This window comes from Rhipicephalus microplus, chromosome 5, assembly GCF_043290135.1.
Source record: "Rhipicephalus microplus isolate Deutch F79 chromosome 5, USDA_Rmic, whole genome shotgun sequence".
Lineage (NCBI taxonomy): Eukaryota > Metazoa > Arthropoda > Arachnida > Ixodida > Ixodidae > Rhipicephalus > Rhipicephalus microplus.
Window position 1 is genome coordinate 52,623,029 of NC_134704.1, and position 18,255 is coordinate 52,641,283.

The 18,255-nt window shown below is 44.0% G+C and overlaps 1 protein-coding gene across 1 annotated transcript in view; it reads right to left on the bottom strand.

Moving 5' to 3' along the window:
- Positions 1 to 12,648, bottom strand: part of nudC (nuclear distribution C, dynein complex regulator) — a 53,114-nt gene extending 40,466 nt beyond the window's left edge. The window contains exons 1-5 of the mRNA XM_037425502.2: positions 12,474 to 12,648; positions 11,079 to 11,156; positions 10,045 to 10,227; positions 3,363 to 3,425; positions 3,016 to 3,129 (exon numbers count right to left, since the gene is read on the bottom strand). Coding sequence (XP_037281399.2) covers positions 3,016 to 3,129; positions 3,363 to 3,425; positions 10,045 to 10,227; positions 11,079 to 11,156; positions 12,474 to 12,551 — 516 coding nt within the window. The 5' untranslated portion in view covers positions 12,552 to 12,648. The remainder of the gene's footprint in view (positions 1 to 3,015; positions 3,130 to 3,362; positions 3,426 to 10,044; positions 10,228 to 11,078; positions 11,157 to 12,473) is intronic.
- Positions 12,649 to 18,255: the final 5,607 nt, after the last annotated feature.

Here is an 18,255-nt window from a genome sequence, read left to right on the forward strand (position 1 = left end):
GCGGAAAGGCGCTTCAGCAGTGCCAATGGCCTCGGAAGCAAAACACTCGGTGACATTGGCGACTGGTCGGCGTAGGCGATGACAGTTCCAGGAAAAAGGTGCCAGTGCTCGTAGCTGAAATTTGTGACAAAAACGTCGCAGTGATCATCACGAAGGTCAACAAAGATTCTCGCTACGCAGACACTCTGAGACAGCAGGAGCAAGTGATTGCTTTCCACGACTGCTTCACCGTGCATCACTCCGTTTCACGCCACCTGAACCACAACAGTTGCACGGGGTGGTAACGTGACAGCGTCGTCGATGACGCGAAAAGACACTCGTGAGTGGCTGGGGTCCGCGTAAGCTGTTGTGGCGTTTGTGGTCCCGAAAGTGACTAGACATTGTCGAATGTCAATTATAGCACCATGCTCCCCGAGAAAACCCATGCCAATGATCAGGTCTCGAGAACACTGCCGGAGAATGCTCAAACTGGCAACAAATGTGCAATGGCGGACTTGCAATCCTGCCGTGCACATACCGAGTGGCGTGACGATATGTCCCCCAGCTGTACGAATTGGCGTTCGGTTCCAACGCATCGTTACTTTCTTCAGAAGGGCGGCCAGTTTTTCGCTAATTATGGAATAGTCTGCGCCAGTGTACACTAAAGCGCTGACTTCGTGACCATCTAGCAGAACAGGAATATCTAAGGAAACTCTTCCGCAAAGCCGGTGATGTCGTTGTCATTGTATCGTCGGTATCTTCAGTCCACGTCGATAGGGGGCCTTGAGCATGACCAGTCTGAGCGGCCATGCCCCCAAAGGTCGCTGAGGCTAGTTTTCCCGACACGGGCTAGGTGACCGCCCTGCGCCACGCCCGAATAGGTGCATGATTCGGCGAGAACCGCCGCGGTGATCGATAGCGTGGGTGGTGCAGAGATGTTCATCCGTGCTGCTGGGCAACGTAGTCAGCAATTTCTGGAGGCCGCTGGTCGAACCTAGGAGGTGCGGAGTTGGCCGACAACCACGAAGTCCCAGCTCTCGATAAGTGCACTGTCGGTAGATGTGCCCAGGTTCTCCACAGTGATAGCAAAGAGGACGTCGATCGAGGGCCCGCCACACGTCTGATTTTCACGGAATTGGTCGACGGTTGCTGAGGTATGGGCCCGCTTGGACTGCCTGAAGCATGGCTGGGGCTGTGGTATAAGGAGGAGTGAAATGTGGTGCAGGTTAGCGCAGAGTTTGGTCTGCCGGAAGCATGGCAGGGGCCGCGATGGGAAGCGGAGCCAAAGGTGGCGCTGGCTGGAGCAGAGTTTGCGCATACGATATGCGAGGGAAGTCATTTAGGGGCCGCAGCTCTGTCTGACAGGACGGTTCTCGTAGTGCCTGCTGAACATCCCGGACGTTTCCGGACAAAGAACTGACAGTGGGCGCCGAGGGCACTGATAACTTTTGCAGTTCTTCACGGATTACAGAGTGTATGAGCTCTCGGAAGAAGTCGACGTGGCCCCAAGACAACTCATGTAGACCGTAACAGGCAAAGTTCACTTGTCCCTCGTACGTCTGGGTCCATTGCCGAAGCGTGCTTTCAATCAGAACGGCTTCAGCAAGAAACTCTAACGTAGTCTTGGGGGGGGCTGCGTACAAGACCACTGAATAACTGCTCCTTCACTCCACGCTTCAGGTATCGCACCTTCTTTTCCGGCACGCGAGGGTCGGCTCATGGAAAAAGACGCGTCATGTCCTTCACATACATTGCGACGCCTTCATTTGGCATTTGCATACGGCACTGGAGTTTACGTTCAGCTCACTCTTGGCAATCAGGACTTGCATACGTTTCGAGAAGCCGGCGTTTGAAGTCCACCCGTGACGTGAACACACGTGCCCGGTTTTCGTACCAAACACGCGCCCCATCAATCAAACTGAAGTAGACATGTCAGAGCTTGTCTCTGTAACCCCATATGTTAAGAGTGGCAATGAAGTCATAGTGGACTAGCCAATCTTCAACATTCTCATGGACAGCACCATGAAAGGGATTCGGCGTCGTGGTTTCAACAGCGTATATTGCATTGGCATTGCGCCTTCCATACCAGCTGGGTTGGAGCCGCTTGGGACGGCGCTGCCAGGGATACCTTGGGCCGTCATCTCCTCTGAGAGAAGTCGGAACTCAGGGTCAGGTCTACGGATCCTTCGGCTAGCACAGTGAACAGGCGTAACCACCGGTATGGGGCTGGAGCTTCTTGTACTGAGAGGGGTTCGGTGCATGGGGTACCTTGCACCTCCACCAGTTGTCACGCGCTAGGAGCTCGAAGAAACGTACAAGGAGACGCGGCTGTCAAAATCTCAGACACAAAGAAGGAAGTCTCGGCTGGCAGGGGTTGCTCGTCTTCGTCTTCTTCGCTCACCGGCACAGAACCGGCTCACGCTTTACTGGCACAGAACACCCGTTGGCAATATTTTAAACTCTTAAGCATTCTGATATTTTGAGAAGTTTACACCGCCAGCCACTTTGGCGAAGGCACTCCGATGTTCCACGAACATCTTGATGTCACTGGACCATCATCAAAAGTACAACTTTTGTAGGCACAAAATGAATATTACCAAGAACAAGTTGCAAATGCATTTTAAGCCAGAGATTTCATTCTTTTCATGCATAAAGAAAACATGATTTGCTACTTAAGAATATATTTATCTTAATTTGACTGCTCATTTGGCGTCTTTCTTTCCTGAAATAAAATGTCACGTGCGTCCGAATAATATTGGGTAAATTTTACACACGTGCAGATAGTTCGTCATCACTCGTGTACGATGAGATTGAATAGTGAATTTAGTATGAACAGTCATTCAAAAAGAATATGACTGCTTCATGTGAACGCACCTATTTACCAAATACCTTTCTCAAAACAGCACAAACAAGCGATCGAAGCAGATCATGTGCAAAAGAGAAATGACAAAGAGTAGAAGAATAAAAAGAACATCGCTGGTAATGGAGAAGAGAAAGCCATGGGACAGCAAGCTGGCACATTTCCATGATGCTCACCTCAATCTCCGAGAGGGTCTGGGTCCACTTGTAATTCTCCAAGTCACAGCCATTGCCAGCGTTGGGCTTGAGCTTCCCCTTGTCATTTTCGTCTTCTTCCTCATCCTCATCCGCCTGATGAAAGTTAACACAAAAGTGAGCCAGTGCACTACACTACAATCTCATTAGAACGTTCTATCAGCAGACTTAGCAATTTATGAATAGTGAAGCATGCTAAAAGTGTAGAACATGGCAAGCTTATCTACTGCATGGGAGAGGTCAAACGACAATAAAAGAAAAGTGAGCCTAAATTGCTAGGCATTCTGATAATCTACCTGCCTCCCCTCTCTACTTTTCCGTCTATTTACCTTTTTCTCTTCTTTGGCTCCCTTCTTTGCCTCGGCAGCCCTCTTTGCTTTCTCTTCCTTTTCCTGAGAAGAAGTACACAGAGACATGTTATTTGCAATAAGCTCACATCCGTATTTCAGAGCCACAGAAATAGAAACGAAATCACTAAATGCTTGTTAATGACACTAGCTTACAAGCCCGCATATCTCCCTCCGCAGTGGTGGCTACATTTATGCTTGCTGCGTCAACTTGTAGTGAAAACAGAGCAAGATACAATGTTCATTGGATGAACTGAACCTTCTCCATTATCAGTATGTCTTGACTTCAGCGTGTTGCGTATGACTGTGATCGATCACTTTGGTGAAGTTAACGCAACGTTTGATGGTTCGTATGACGTGCACTGCTTCAGGAGCTAATTCGGAAGACTACTGCTTTTCCTTTCTCGAAATGACCACAACGAATAACTATTTGCGCTCAAATTTGGACCTAGTGATTTTATTATAATCATGTAAAAGTGGAGCGTCACTGACTGCCCAAAAATAAAATACTTTATACATACTGATTACAATTAGTGACAAGCTCACGCAAGACAACATACTGCCTTATTTTCTTTTCTTTTTTGGAATGACATATTGAGTACCTTGAAATTATGCTATGTTAATTTGACACATTCGTAGACAGTGCATCATAAACTGTGCCTGAAGAAAATATGCCAAATATACTACTAGCAAGCCTCATAATTGTTGGCAATGACCACGAAACACACACTGCTTGTCTTTCATGATAAAGACATTTTGGCTCGTGATTAATCGTAGAAACGACTTCTTTACAGTGCAGTTTCACAATATTTGATGTGGCACACTATTGGTGCTGCATGATGTTTACTGGGAGAAATCTTGAAAAGACGCACAAAAATACCAGATTTTGAACAATGGAAATGCCGGAAGTCCAACCCAACTTGATCAACATTCATTTCCTCTCGAAAGGCCTGCAAACACTATTCAAACCCCCAATTTTCACTTGCAAGTTGTGTTGACTGAAGTATAGACAGATCAGTGCAGCAAGAAAAGCAGCAATAGGGGCACGCATCACTGAAGCTATTCTTTCTAGAAAATTCAAAACACACACAAAAAATGCTATCCTTAAATCGATGTTTGCATGGTAAAATGACCACATTTCACTCGCCAGTGACAGTGCAAAGGGCTTCCAATGGAATGAGCTGCAAGATCCCATGCAGGGGAAGCTTGCACGCCATTGTTGCTTGTCTTGTCTAATGTATTGTTGACACTGTTACCACGGTAATAAGCAATTTGGTGCCAGACCACATCATTTTGTTTACACAGTAAGGCTGTTAGAAACTAGTTACCCTGATTTGTCAGAATGAGAGGGTGCTACTGCTTCGAAGCAAGGCTATGTCTGCCATTTTCAACAACGGTGCTGCGCGTTACTCCCTCCTCTCATTCTGAGAAGGGAAACTGTGAAACGAAAAGAGCAGTAAAGCAAGGTTGCCCCTAGCATTCTGGGACTGTCCAAAGTCTTGTAAATTGTTCGGAAAGCCGCCCGCAGCAACATCAAGGAAGGGTATCACTTGCACCAGCGTACCACACGTGGGCAAAGAGGCAACTCACGAACGTACAGAAGCAGGAGGAGGGGAGAGAGAACTTTTTCATGTGGACACCTGACCTGCGCAACCAAAAAAAACCAGAGGCGAAGAGGCAGCTAGCACCTCTGTCGCGCTTAGTAGTTGCAATCTTTTCTTTTTGTTGTTGTTGAGAGGTCATCTATTTAGAGTTCTATGAAAAAGTACAGAATAGAAAAATTAGACCCAGTATCGATCTCAGCCTGGATGCGGCACCACTATCACTTTTAATGTTACTATTATCCAATCATACGTCTGCACCCATCTTCATAATTTCCACCCGCTATAGTTCTGCCGAGTGCCCCTGCATGTTCATGCAGTGGCAGTGAGGTAGTTACTTTATAGCGTGATCAAAATACTAAATCATTAGATATGAGTACTTATATCAATGCTAAAATTATCCACAGCTATCAGCCTATGCACACCACAAATAAAAAAAAAACTCCAGGCCTGCGCGGTACGTGCAGCGCTGTCAGAAGGAAAGCTAGAAGAGCAGCCTTTCAAAGCTTTTTCTAAACACTTTGAGTTACTACTACAAGCACACTTGCTAGGTACTCAATACGCCATAAATAATCATTTTTTCTGTAGTAGGCCAGCAATCACTATACAATCCTTCATCATTCTCTGGGAAAGCGTGGTATCCGCTACACATTTGTTAGGAATATTGTGCAATTTTTTTATGCTGTGGTTGAGGAGGATGAAGAATTATGCCTAAAGTGGGTATGCACCACAGTCAATAAGTGACCAAGAAAGAGTTTTCTAATGGGTGGGAGCATTGGGCGACCCACTCGTTATGCAATTCAAATTTTGTGATGCCTGGTTGTTCTTTTTATGTTCTAAAACGCTTTATTACTCAATAACGCGATTCCTTTCCCGACATCCAGCCTGCCTAAGGCCAGTTCAGAAATCAGTTCTAAGCACTGGCGTGGCTCAGTGGTAGGATACTGGGCTGGCACACAAATGACACGGGTTCGAATTTATTGTGTCATTGGCGTTTTTAGGGGCGAAGCTTCTCTTAGTCTAACCTCGCCCTGTGTCAGGTGTAACCGGCAGTATCAGACAGACAGACAAACAGATAGACAAACAGACAGATGGAAGCATGGACGGATGGACGAGCAGACGGACTGATGCACAAAGGGCCGGCCAGATGCATGGACAAACACAGACAGACAGACAGACGCTTAGCCTCACTTATCATCATTCAGTTCGTGAATATGCTGTGATTTTTTTTATTTACCAAAGTTTTTTTTCTCCTTATTTCTCTTATTTCTTGTTACGGCTGCGGCGGACTACAATGGCGCCACACGTGACCTGTGTTCTGATCCCATAACAGCTTTTGCTGACACACAGGCGCTTCAAACGTGTTGGAGGGCTCCTTTAAACATACTACTTCGACCCTTCGGTCAGGAACTACAAATATATCCCATGCTTTCTATGAATTTATGTGGTTGCGGGCAAAAGAAATAGGCCCCCATCTATGTACCCCTTTCTCATTCATGGCTTATGAGATAGGCAACTTGAATGCATATCTGCACAGTTCTTTCAGTTGTCACACACAGAAGACGTGTCTCTGATCATGACACGTGTACATGCAAGAACGGGTACAGCACTAAGCATACCACAAATTCAGAGGTTGCAGTCCTTTTTCCGAGAGTTGCTCTTGCGCCTGTCACACTCTTGCATGCCTGTATACATTAGAATGGCACACCCTCTGTTTCTAATACCGAAAACCCCAACCTCCTGCAAACATGCAAGCTCCAGACAGAAAAACAGAACAAGATAAAATTCCATACACCTGGTGCTAATATTAAAACAATGCAGCCACAAAGATGGTTCAAGCAAGCAATACAAGCCGAGTACCTAGCATGCAGGTGTGAGACTTTTACTGCGGCTCGACACAGTTTCTGGCTTAAATTTGACTGTAGCTCAACAATATCACCATTTACAGTGTGTCCAACAATGCAAAGCACAGTGCGAAGCAAGCAAAGGTATGCAAACAAAAACGTCGTGAATGGTAAACCTATGCCTGTAGCTGTCTTTCCGTATGTTACTTCAGCAGCCAGCCAATGCTGGAAAGGCCAACTTCGGCGATTTTTTGACTATATGTCAGTGTAATGGTGCTTCTATGTTCCTCAGACACTCTTGTGACGAGCCCATTAGCTGAAATGCGCAGCAAAGTCAAAAATAATTTTCAATAAGCAAAAAGGCACAATACCAAAACCACAATCCAACAGAGCTGACTGTCTACATATGACTTGCTATTTGGTAAGAACCAGAAGTTGTATATTGGTCCCGCCGGCGCGGAAAACTGTGAAAGGAGGGATGAGAAGGCACTCGAGCAGAGCCGAGCGCGCCGAGCCAGCTAAAAACCACAGAGGAAGGAAGGAAGCTTTTCCACACCAAACAAGCAATTCTTCCTTCTTCACAAGACTTTTGCCAATCTATACTATTGGCCATGACGTGAACATTCGAGTCTCGTACTGTTATCAACAAAAAGGACCTGCTTGCTTGCTCACAGATACGGGCAGTCCCCACTCTTCCTCCAAGCCAATGAATGAAGCTTAGACAAAAAAAAAATAGCAAAGCAAGCCGGGGGCCTCATTTGGATTATGAAACGTGTGTACCTCCACTGTTACAGCTATGTTTCAGAAAATTCTTCAAGCTACATGCTCTCTCTGAATACAAAGCTACCCCACAACTAAATTTTGACCTCTAGGTGGCTCAAGGGACCTTTAAGATACTCTTCTGCATTTCTCACAATTACAGTTGCTTTACACTCATGCCTACTTTGTACAGGTGCTGTAATGCTAAACTACCAACAGATGGTTCTGTCAACATTACTGTGGCCTCTATCACGAACTACCAGCATGTCGAGAAGCTGTGTGATCAGTAAACATAATCATAGAGCAGCAAGACCAGTTATAATGAGCAATAAACCAAGTCAAAATGCTGTGAAAATGGTCCCCACTGAAACAGGAAAACAATGCATGCACAATAACATGATGCACTTAGCAGGAGTGCAATAGCCGAAACAGAATTTGGAGCAATTTTTGGAGCAGCAAAATGTTACTTTTCAAGCAGTAAAATCCAAATTTAGAGCAGGTTATGGGGAAAGAAATTTTTTTTTTATCACGAAAAAACCAAATATGGAGCAATATCAAAAAGAAGGCTTTCATTTAGAAACAAAAAAATGCACAAACCATTCAACTTCCCCTAAATCGTGCAGAGTGAATATGAGCACTTCTATTTCAATAAAATTATTTTGAACCACATCACTCGGCAGACAATGCTAAAATCTCCAAATCTCCATTGGCATTTGCCACACCAGTCAAATCCTTTGACAGACTAAGAGGATTCAAATGTGGATCTGCTGAGATGGTGACCTTATAGGTGGAAAAAAAAAGGCGCAGTTTTGCTTAGTATTTTTAGGGGCTGCCCAAATTTTATACAGTGCTCCAAACAATTGCCAGTACTTTTTTTTAAATGTCAGCGATCATACTAGTACTCACAATCATGGTGAGTATACATGCACGAGTAATTTAACAAACTGTGCTGTGTACCGCGACAAAGCCAAGCAGCCTCTTCCAAGTCTTAAAACACTTTTACACACATCACCAACCAGTGTACTGCGGCAAGGTGGACTACGCGGAGTTCTGCACGGGTTAGAACAAGGCCAAGAAATTTTCGAACCGCTACAACCCCCCTTTATTTTATTTACGACGGAGTTAGGTTTAAGACGCAAATTCCACTGTTATGTAGTCAAATATCCTTGCAAGGCACGTTTGACTAGATAAAGTAACACCAGAACGTGCCCATGGGCTCGGCACCGCTTATTTATATTATGCGCCCTTGCTATGGCAACTGAACGTGGTCACCGGCAACGCCAGCATTCGCAGCACGTCGAGTTTGTTCGCACGCAGCAACAGCAACATACGCTTCCAGCTTTAGTTTTTAATCCACCACGGTCAATGAATGGATGGGCCCACGGTGGTGTTACTTTATTTGGTCGATCACGTTTCGCAAATTTCCTGCCGTGGTTTAGGGTAAGGGTCTGCACGCCTATATCTCTGAATTGATAGAGGACGTAAACTACAGGTGGCCAACATAACCTTCATTTCTTGCTGAAATTAGCGCACGGGAATTCTCGCACAGTGTGGTGCGATTTCAGCAGATTGAATAGTTTTGGCACAGCTCAGTGCAAAAATGAGGAATTGTATCAGATTGGCACAGCTGTTACACCCTACTTAGATCATAATGGCCGTCATACTTAGTTATACTAGCAAGTTAAGTGGCTACATTCGTGACATAAAGTAATAACTGTTGACAATAATTTGTGGCTAACCGTACATAGTTGTACATAGTGGTGTTGCAAGGGGATCGAGAGCTCAAATCGAAATTTCATCAACCCCCTCCTCCTCTACAACATCATCCACGAAGCTTGCGCAAGCAGCACAGCAAATGATATGTGACAAGCACGCAAAGTCCTTCTCTTCGGCTTTTACTGTGTCCTAACCCTTTGCGACATGCATTATGATCGGCTGCCTATAAATGAGTGAAAATTACAAATATGATGCCAAAGTTCAGGAGACCGAAATTAAAGCAAGTGGAAATGTTAAAATATATTATCGTGTATTTTACAGGAATTCAATATAGTTATTACATAAACAATTATTTAATATATGTAGTCAGTCATGCTATACTTCATAAAATTTTTCAGAATTCAACGACCCACTCAAATTACGTGTGAAAGTTTCGTCATGGCAGCAAGGATTCTTAAAATGGTAAAAAAAAAGTTTTGAGACTCCTGCTGGAGTGCTCCACCTGCCCAATGCCTCATTTTGTACGGAACCGTCTTGCACAATGCGATCACGTGAAGAAACGAGGACGCCTCGTCTCAAAGAGTGAAGCAGGAGCACTAAAGCAAACTTTTTGTCAGTACTGCTTTGAAAGTCTTGCAATCATTGCTTAAATTATGAATCACCCTGTGGTCATGGCATGACCACAGGGTGATTCAGGGTGAGCAATGGAAGACGAAGTATAACTGCGTGCCTGGCGGTACGCACCTTGTCTAACTCTTTCTGAAGAGCTTCAGCCTCGGCGTCTGTAATTTCCTCAACAACGCACTCTTCTTTGTCCTTTTTGATTTTCGCCTTTCGTTTTTCCTCGGCTTCTTTGGACTTCTTGTCTTTCTCCGCCTTCTCTGCCAGTGCCATAGACTCGTACTTGGAAAACTTCTCAAGTATCAGCTGCAACACATGTAAAAAGATTGTCATCGCTATGTGACGTTCACTGCAGCCTCAGGGCATTGCCAAATGATTTCGTAAATTACTCCACTTTGCACAAGCTAACTTCCCAGAATACCTGCAAAATTTCCGATAACACAACACCACGTAACTTTCTGCCATCCTTGTCTGTGGTTCCTGTTCTTTGTCCACCACTATGTGAACCACAGTTACCTCTATGAATTAAGTGCATAACCAATGATCTTCAAAACAGCTCACAAAATCAGCCAACCAGATATTTGCTTTCCGGTTAACCTCCATGCCTTTCTTCATACTGTGTATATAAAACTCGCTCTATAAAATTATAACTCTGTTCGGAACCTGGACACAACAATATATTCATAGCCCGGACGAGATATCTTTGACAGGTGTTTCAGCATCCAAAACCAAAACTTGGGTTTCGAGAGTTGGAAGAGTAAACATTATCGAATAACATTTTGCCCTGTCGGATTCTTTGATGTGCACCCTAATATCCGACCTCATAAAACAATATTAGACTCCTTGCCCGAGTCTACAAAATCATTCAAAAAGCTTATCATCCACGAAATCTCCTTACTGGTTGCTCGAACGGTCGCAATGGTGCCGAACAAAAGGTCAACTTAGACAACAGTGGCATGTAACTTCAACAAAGAACAAATGCCACGAAGGGGTCGTTTCCGAAATGCACAGCCGATTACAAAATTAGGTGACCTGTGACACTTCAACTGACCCAAGTTGCCTCTTGGGCAAAATATTCTGAAACACTTTACATTTACATTCTAAACATAAGCGTGACAGCTACACGAAAATGCAGTTTGGAAAGTTACTTGACCCACCCTTTTGGCGGAGCCCGGCCCGCCACCGGTGTAGAAGTCCGTTTTTCTGGCGAGAAAGCTGAAGAAGGTTTCCAAAAGCTAGAAAATGAAACAAGGGCACATCATTACTGCGAAAAGCTCCAGCAGTTGGGGCTTTTATGTTTCACAGAACGGCGACCCAAGACTGTACTTAGAGCAGCTAAGCATTGCTGTTATTCTTCCAGTGATGGAAGCGACATTTTGCTTTTTGGAGCAGATTCTGGAGCAGGAAAAATGGTGCTTTGCAGCAGGCTTAAGTGTCTTCAGAGCAGAAAAAAATTCTATAGCTTAGGGTTGCTATTTGCGTTTTTGGAGCAGACGTGTGTTCCTAACGATTCCTGCAGTCTAAAACATCACTTAAGCCCCTAATAAATATTTATATTTATTATTAAGCATTCCATATGATAATATGCAGCTAGTATACAAGCCGTATAATAGCATCATTGGTATAAATCATGTGGGCGGGGGAGGGTCAACGGAGTCTGAAATTTTCAGTATTCAGGCTGGGGAGGACAGCCCTAGCAAGTGTACGCCGTGAAATTTAGCTTGAGCATGTGATATAATTGAGCTAGCATCAACATTTTAAAAGGCTCTTTATCTGTTACTGCATACCTATGTTAAATGACCCTCAGCTGAACTATGGAAATCGTACAGAGGTGAAAAAAAAAAACTGAATAGAACAATGCAACCGCTCAGACACCGTGCTGGTTTTGTAAAATTCTATTTGAAAGCATGATTTAATTTTTATATAAATAAAAACACAACACATAAAAAAATACAAATTGGCCACCATTGCCTGGTATGCGTCACCTCTCGTGATTTTTCTGGATCAACGCCACTGAGTTGCATACTAGGATAATAGTGTGTATACAACTTGCTTTCGGTTTCGCTTAGCCTCACGGGATGGTCCCATGGTTGAACTTGATTCTTTTTAGTTTGCCATTCCATTTTGGTGGAGGTTTGCAGCAGTTACCAGCAAATGTAGCACTTTAAAGCAGCATGCAGCAGCATTTCTCTTTTGGGGCAGTTTGGAGCAATTGGAGCAGCACCTTCATCACTGTTATTCACTATGGTTGTGTGCAACCAAGAACTTTCTAGAATCGAAGTCAACGACAGCGCCGTCTCCAAAAATCGACGACGCTGTGCGTCTACACTTGGACCGTGGCTAGCCACAATTGAGAGATTAAGATTAAATGCAACTGCGACAATTTCAACGCTTCTAGTACGGGCGAGGCTCGTTTAAAAGGCTCTAACGCGATATCGGACCCGGTGAACAGATCCGTCAGTCATCGGAACATGCAGGCGTGTTTACGTCGTTAGGCCTAGTCACGACCACGAGCGGTGTGGCAACCGCGAATTTATCGCTGTCCGACTTACATGTTGCACACCACCTTCGTGCTGCTGCGCCAAGGCGAGCAGCATGCCGTCGAATTTCTCCACGTCGGATTCGGGCATCGTGGCCTTGTTGGATGCGAGGTAGACGGCACGCAACAACAGAACAGCGAGTCCGATGCACGCCTGTCGTTTACCGCGGTTTACCGGCGTCACACGGCCGGCGTTGCCTGGCAATGCGGAAAGCAAGCGTTACCATCATCATCATCATTAACTTTTAAAACGTGTTCTAAAAAACTAAAAAACAAGCCTTTTGGCATACCTAATATAAATTTATAAAATTTTTACAGATGTCATTTGCGTGGAAGTTAGTTACCGAAAGTGTTGCCTGGTACGAACTCGGTTGCGGTTTCGCTTTCATTGTTTCATGCAAATTTGTCAATCAGTGCGCCCAAGCTTATCATTAGTGTGCAGAAATGAGAGAATGAGACTGCAGTCAATCTTCAGAAAAGTTATAGAAGTAAAATTTTGAAGTTTTGCTTTTAAGCAAGCAAGCAAGCTCGAACACCCATTTATATAGCCAGTAAGTCAGTTGAATTCCCCCACCTTGAATCTTACGTAACGCGCAACACAATGTAACTTGAGCACTTGGCGTTGTCAGCTTTGTTGTAATGGTTATGATGATTGTGATCACAACTAACGCCAGGTTTTGTCAAAAGTGGGAAGGAGATGAGGGCTATGGCTATGATGCGATTCTGAACCACAAAAATGTATTGCCTTCAAGATTTGCGCGAAATGCGATTCTGAACCACAAAATTGTATTGCCTTCAAGATTTGCACGAAATGGTCGCTGTGGTAAGCATTGTCAAAAATTTGGTACTATTATTATTTGGAGAAAGCGAGCTGAGACCAAACTTGAGTCAATGAACAAGAAAACAAAGCGGTGCGTTAGAGTTGTTGGTAATTTTGGAGGCCATTGGAACGCGATGTGGAGCGTGCAACGTTTCCCGCTTTTTCTCCGACAGATGGCAACGTCATTCAAGTGAGTTGGTCGTTCATGTTTTTTTGTGATTTTTGTTTCTCCTTTCGATAAAGTCTGACACAGTCTACGATGACACAGTCTGTGAAGTGCAGTGCATCGTTTGTTCCGAAGTTATTAGCGAAATAAAACGCGCGAGATTGAAAAACAAAACTTGACCTTTCTTATTTTGATAGTTTGTTTCGCAGACCGGGTATAATTTATTAAAATTGAAACGGATTCTCCCTTTCTTCTCCATTATCTTGTATAACTTTCACCGTATGTCCGTAAAGTGAATTCTACACCACGAACTTCAAATAGCTTTTAGATATTTAAGCAATTTTATTAGCAGGAAAGCGTCACGAGAACAGCACCACTGCAACCACACGTCTGTTCAAGTGACATATGGTTCTTTTAGAATATGGCGTGATCCTCCCTGACTCTGAACCTCATTCTAACGAACACTAATATAACGGGTTATCGGTTATAGTGACCTAAACTCGCACTTTGGTCGGTGAAGGAGGCGCAAACCCGCTGATGAAGGAGGCGCAATCGTGATAATGAACACAACGGACTACGTTTGTGAAGCTCAGAGACAGTTAGATAATGACACGTTTTACAAGCGACTAAGTGAAAACAAACCCCACCGAAAAATTTAAGGACATCGTTACTGATACAATCAAGCATTTAATACTGGATGACAAACTTCCAGACAAAGCAAAGCACTCATTAGTCCCACTGAGCCCTGTTCCAGGAAGGTTTTACCTATTGCCTAAAATACATAAGCCCAATAACCCCGGTCGTCCTATAGTGTCAGGCATTGGCACTGTCACCGAATTACTTTCAAGCTATGTCGATGGCCTGATTAGTATACTACCTCCAATTTATTCATCCTATCTGCAGGACACTTCTCATTCCCTCGCTGACATCATCGACCTCAATATACCTGCTGACTCATTTCTGGTAACATTAGATGCTGCGTCACTTTATACTAATATTCCCCACAAAGACGGCATTCGTGCAGTAGTAGATGTTTATAACGACTCATCATGTGACAAATCTGTTGGTAGCTGCACATTAGCCACATTATTAAAACTCATCCTGGAGCTTAACAATTTTTAGTTCGGCGGTGTTCACTACGTACAAGTTAGTGGCACTTCAATGGGCACCAAAATTGGTCCAAATTACGGAAATATATTTATGGGCCAATTGGAAAATCATTTTCTTTCAACGTGTAGACTACAACCATACTACTACAAACGTTTTATAGACAACATTTTTTTTTATCTGGCATCACGGCGAAGCGGAACTCATGACTTTCATTGCAGACTTTAACAAGGCTCATCCATCCATTTCATTGTCACAATCGTACTCGAAGGCATCCATCTGTTTTCTGGATGTAACAGTATCCCTTTGCGGCGAAAAATTATCTACTAAAGTATACAGAAAACCCACCGACGCTCACCGATACCTTCATTTCAAAAGCAGCCACGTAAAACATTGTAAGACGAGTATACCCTATACAGTCAAGCACTTCGTTTCAAAAGGCTGTGCTCTGAAAATTCAGACTTTGTTGAAAACTGTGATAAGCTTCGTGATGCCCTAACTGTACAACAGTACTTGCCTCGGATTGTCGACAACGCGATCATGCGCGCCGATGCAATGGACCGAAGAGCGCTTCTAAAATCAAATAAAGAACCTGCGCACCCTAAGCACATCAATTTAATTCTGACACATTCTCCGTCAATTCCAAATGCTAACGCGATCCTCTAAAAGCACTACAGCATACTAATGCAGAGCAATCGTCTCAAAGACGTCTTCCCGGAGCCTCCACGAGCAGTTTACCGCAGATCGAGAAACCTACGAGACATACTTACGTCATCCAAAATATCAACGCCAGCCCATGTGGGGTGTCACCCATGTAACAAGGCACGCTGCATGGTGTGCCCCCACATGAGCACGTCGCGTATTGTTAAGAGCTCTGCGTCAAACTTCACTCTCTGGATAAAAGGAAATTTCGACTGCGACACGAACAGTGCAATCTACTTGCTTCAATGCTCATTGTGTGACCTCCAATATATTGGTCAAACGGAGACAGCTTTCCGATTGCGCTTCAATAATCACAGGTCACACGTCTTGTGCCTGCCTTGCCTTCCCCTGTCCAAACACCTCGCTACCCCAGGCCACTCTTTCGACAACATAACTGCCATAATACTCGAATCTGGTTTTAAATCGCACTACGAAAGGGAAGTTCGTGAATCTTTTCTTATTCATAGCGTCTGGAATAAACGAGAACCCAGGAAGGCTTACGTTTTTACCGGCAAAACCGCCGTAGCCCACATACACGTTTGTTCACTGCCGTGATTACGTTGCGGTGTCATTGGTGACACATTAGTTAGTTGACCAGAACGCATGCACACTCTGTTACCACATTGTGACATCAATGGTGATATTATGCTCATGTATATTTCATTGACAATGAACGTAACTTAACATGACATCGCCTTCTTTTATTGTTTCTATTCATTCACAAATGTTGCGATATCACAAGTGTCCGTCATATTGTTTGTATCAATGTTTTCAAGTCACCTTGCCCTACCATATTCTGTATAGCGCACTGCTGCTATCAACAAAATGCTGCGTATGTCTGAATATCTTTTTGTTAACATGCAGGTCAATATTGATAAGACTGATTATTCACAATTGGGGGCCCCATGCTATGTCCTTAAGAAGTGCGTGTTAGTGTAATATGCACGTATGCCCTGACGAAGGCCGGTCGCCGGCCGTAACGTTGGCAATAAAGCATCGTTTTTCGTTTGCTCGTTCGCTCGTTCGCTTCATCTGGTGACATAACTCGACCCGAATCCAGGAAGACTTTCAAGAAATATATATATATATATATATATATATATATATATATATATATATATATATATATATATATATATATATATATATATATATATATATATATATATATATATATATATATATATATATATATATATATATATATATATATATATATATATATATGGCAGGTTGTGGAAAGGTGGGCTACTATAAAGCTGGCTATACCAATAATATGACAGTAATGTACAAAATATACATAACAACACGAAAAATAAAACTAAAAAGAAAAAAACTAGTCAGAGGCACTATGTACTACATACTATATGCACTATAGGGCTTATAACGCATGAATGAGCACAGTATGTATGGGCATAGTCCAGTTCATATATCGGGATCGCATCGCGGATAGAGTCCGTACAAATAATGGTAAGTGTTGATTAACCTATTTTAGCATAGACATTTCGGAGAACAAGCTTTTAATTTAGAGAGCGATAAATATAAAGTGAAAGAGATGATTGGTGCTATCCGAAGACAGGTAGCGGAGCCGTTGGAAGTGTGCCCTCATTTTGGCTACTGTGTAAAAAGAAAGTGGACATTTTAATCCTAATGACCAAGTGAAAACGGAACGTACCCGCCGTCAATAAATAGAAGGTACAACAATTACATTGATCTTATTTCGATAAAATGGGCGAAGGGCGGATCAGTGCGATTGTGAGGCGATACTCAAATATTCATGTGGCCGTGAGGTGGTCAGAAGTTGAACCGGGAGTTTCATTATTAGAGCTTCGGTGAGAAAAGGAGTATACAGGAGAAGTCATAGAATAATAATTATCAGGCAGCATTTACTAATATTGTTCATAACCAATCATTAATTTGCAAAAGTTTCTCCTATGAAGATATTTCTTCTCCGGCGTTATTATTATTATTATTATGTTGCTGTTGTTGTTGTTGTTGTTGTTGTTGTTGTTGTTGTTGTCGTCGTCGTCGTCGTCGTCGTCGTCGTCGTCGTTTGTCACAGAACGAGCGCTCAAAAAGGGCGCGCCGCCAAATTCTCGCGACGAAACGCCGGAGTGACGCCGCGAGGTCAACGATAAAAAAAAGAAAACAAACATCCAAAGACTCCCCGGGCGCGCGACTCTCTCCCTCGGAAGCGTGGGTTCGCCGCAACACCCTCTAGTCTAGAGGGTGTTGGCCCGAGCAAGCACTGGAACTTTCTAGATGGAAAGGGGCGTGGTGATGCCGGGTTGCGTCATCCGTCACGGACGACCTTCGAACCGTCTCACCCTCTCCCCAGCCTTCGCTGCGTATCGCGCCGACGAAAGGATGAGAACTTTCTGGAATCTCGCGTGGAAGGTATTTAAACGAGCAGCCGAGATGAGAGATCAGGAGAAGACGGAAGTTAGCGGCAGAGCGCATAGGGATTCCGCCGTGTAGTCGGCGAAGGTTTTGTCCGTAGAGACAAAGCAGGAGAAGAAGATGATTTCCACCTGAGGGGTGACGACTCGAGCTACAGGTAAGAGTGTGTGTTTACCGCTATCGAGCGAAGACGCGTGGCAACAGCTGCGTGTGTGAAGCCGACGTGTTTCCGGCGAAGAAGTTTAAAGCTTGGAGAGCGGCAAAGTGAAGACGTGAGGTTTCCTGGAAGAGAAACTTCGGGGACAGTGGAACGACAGAGGTTTCCTGGAAGAGAAACTTCGGGGCAGTGGAACGACAGAGGTTTCCTGGAAGAGAAACTTCGGGGGCAGCGGAACGACAACAACGCTGGACTTTGAGTGAGTGATTCTCGGAAGAGTATCATCCAGATTTTTGTTCCAAGTACTTTGGACTGAATAGGTTTTCTATCTCTTTAGTCTTCAAGTGTCTTGGTTGTTCAATGCATGCGACTGCATTGTAGTGCGTATTGTTGTCCGTGTCCGTTGTTTCGAGTGTGGCTGATTGTACTGTGTAGTACGTTGT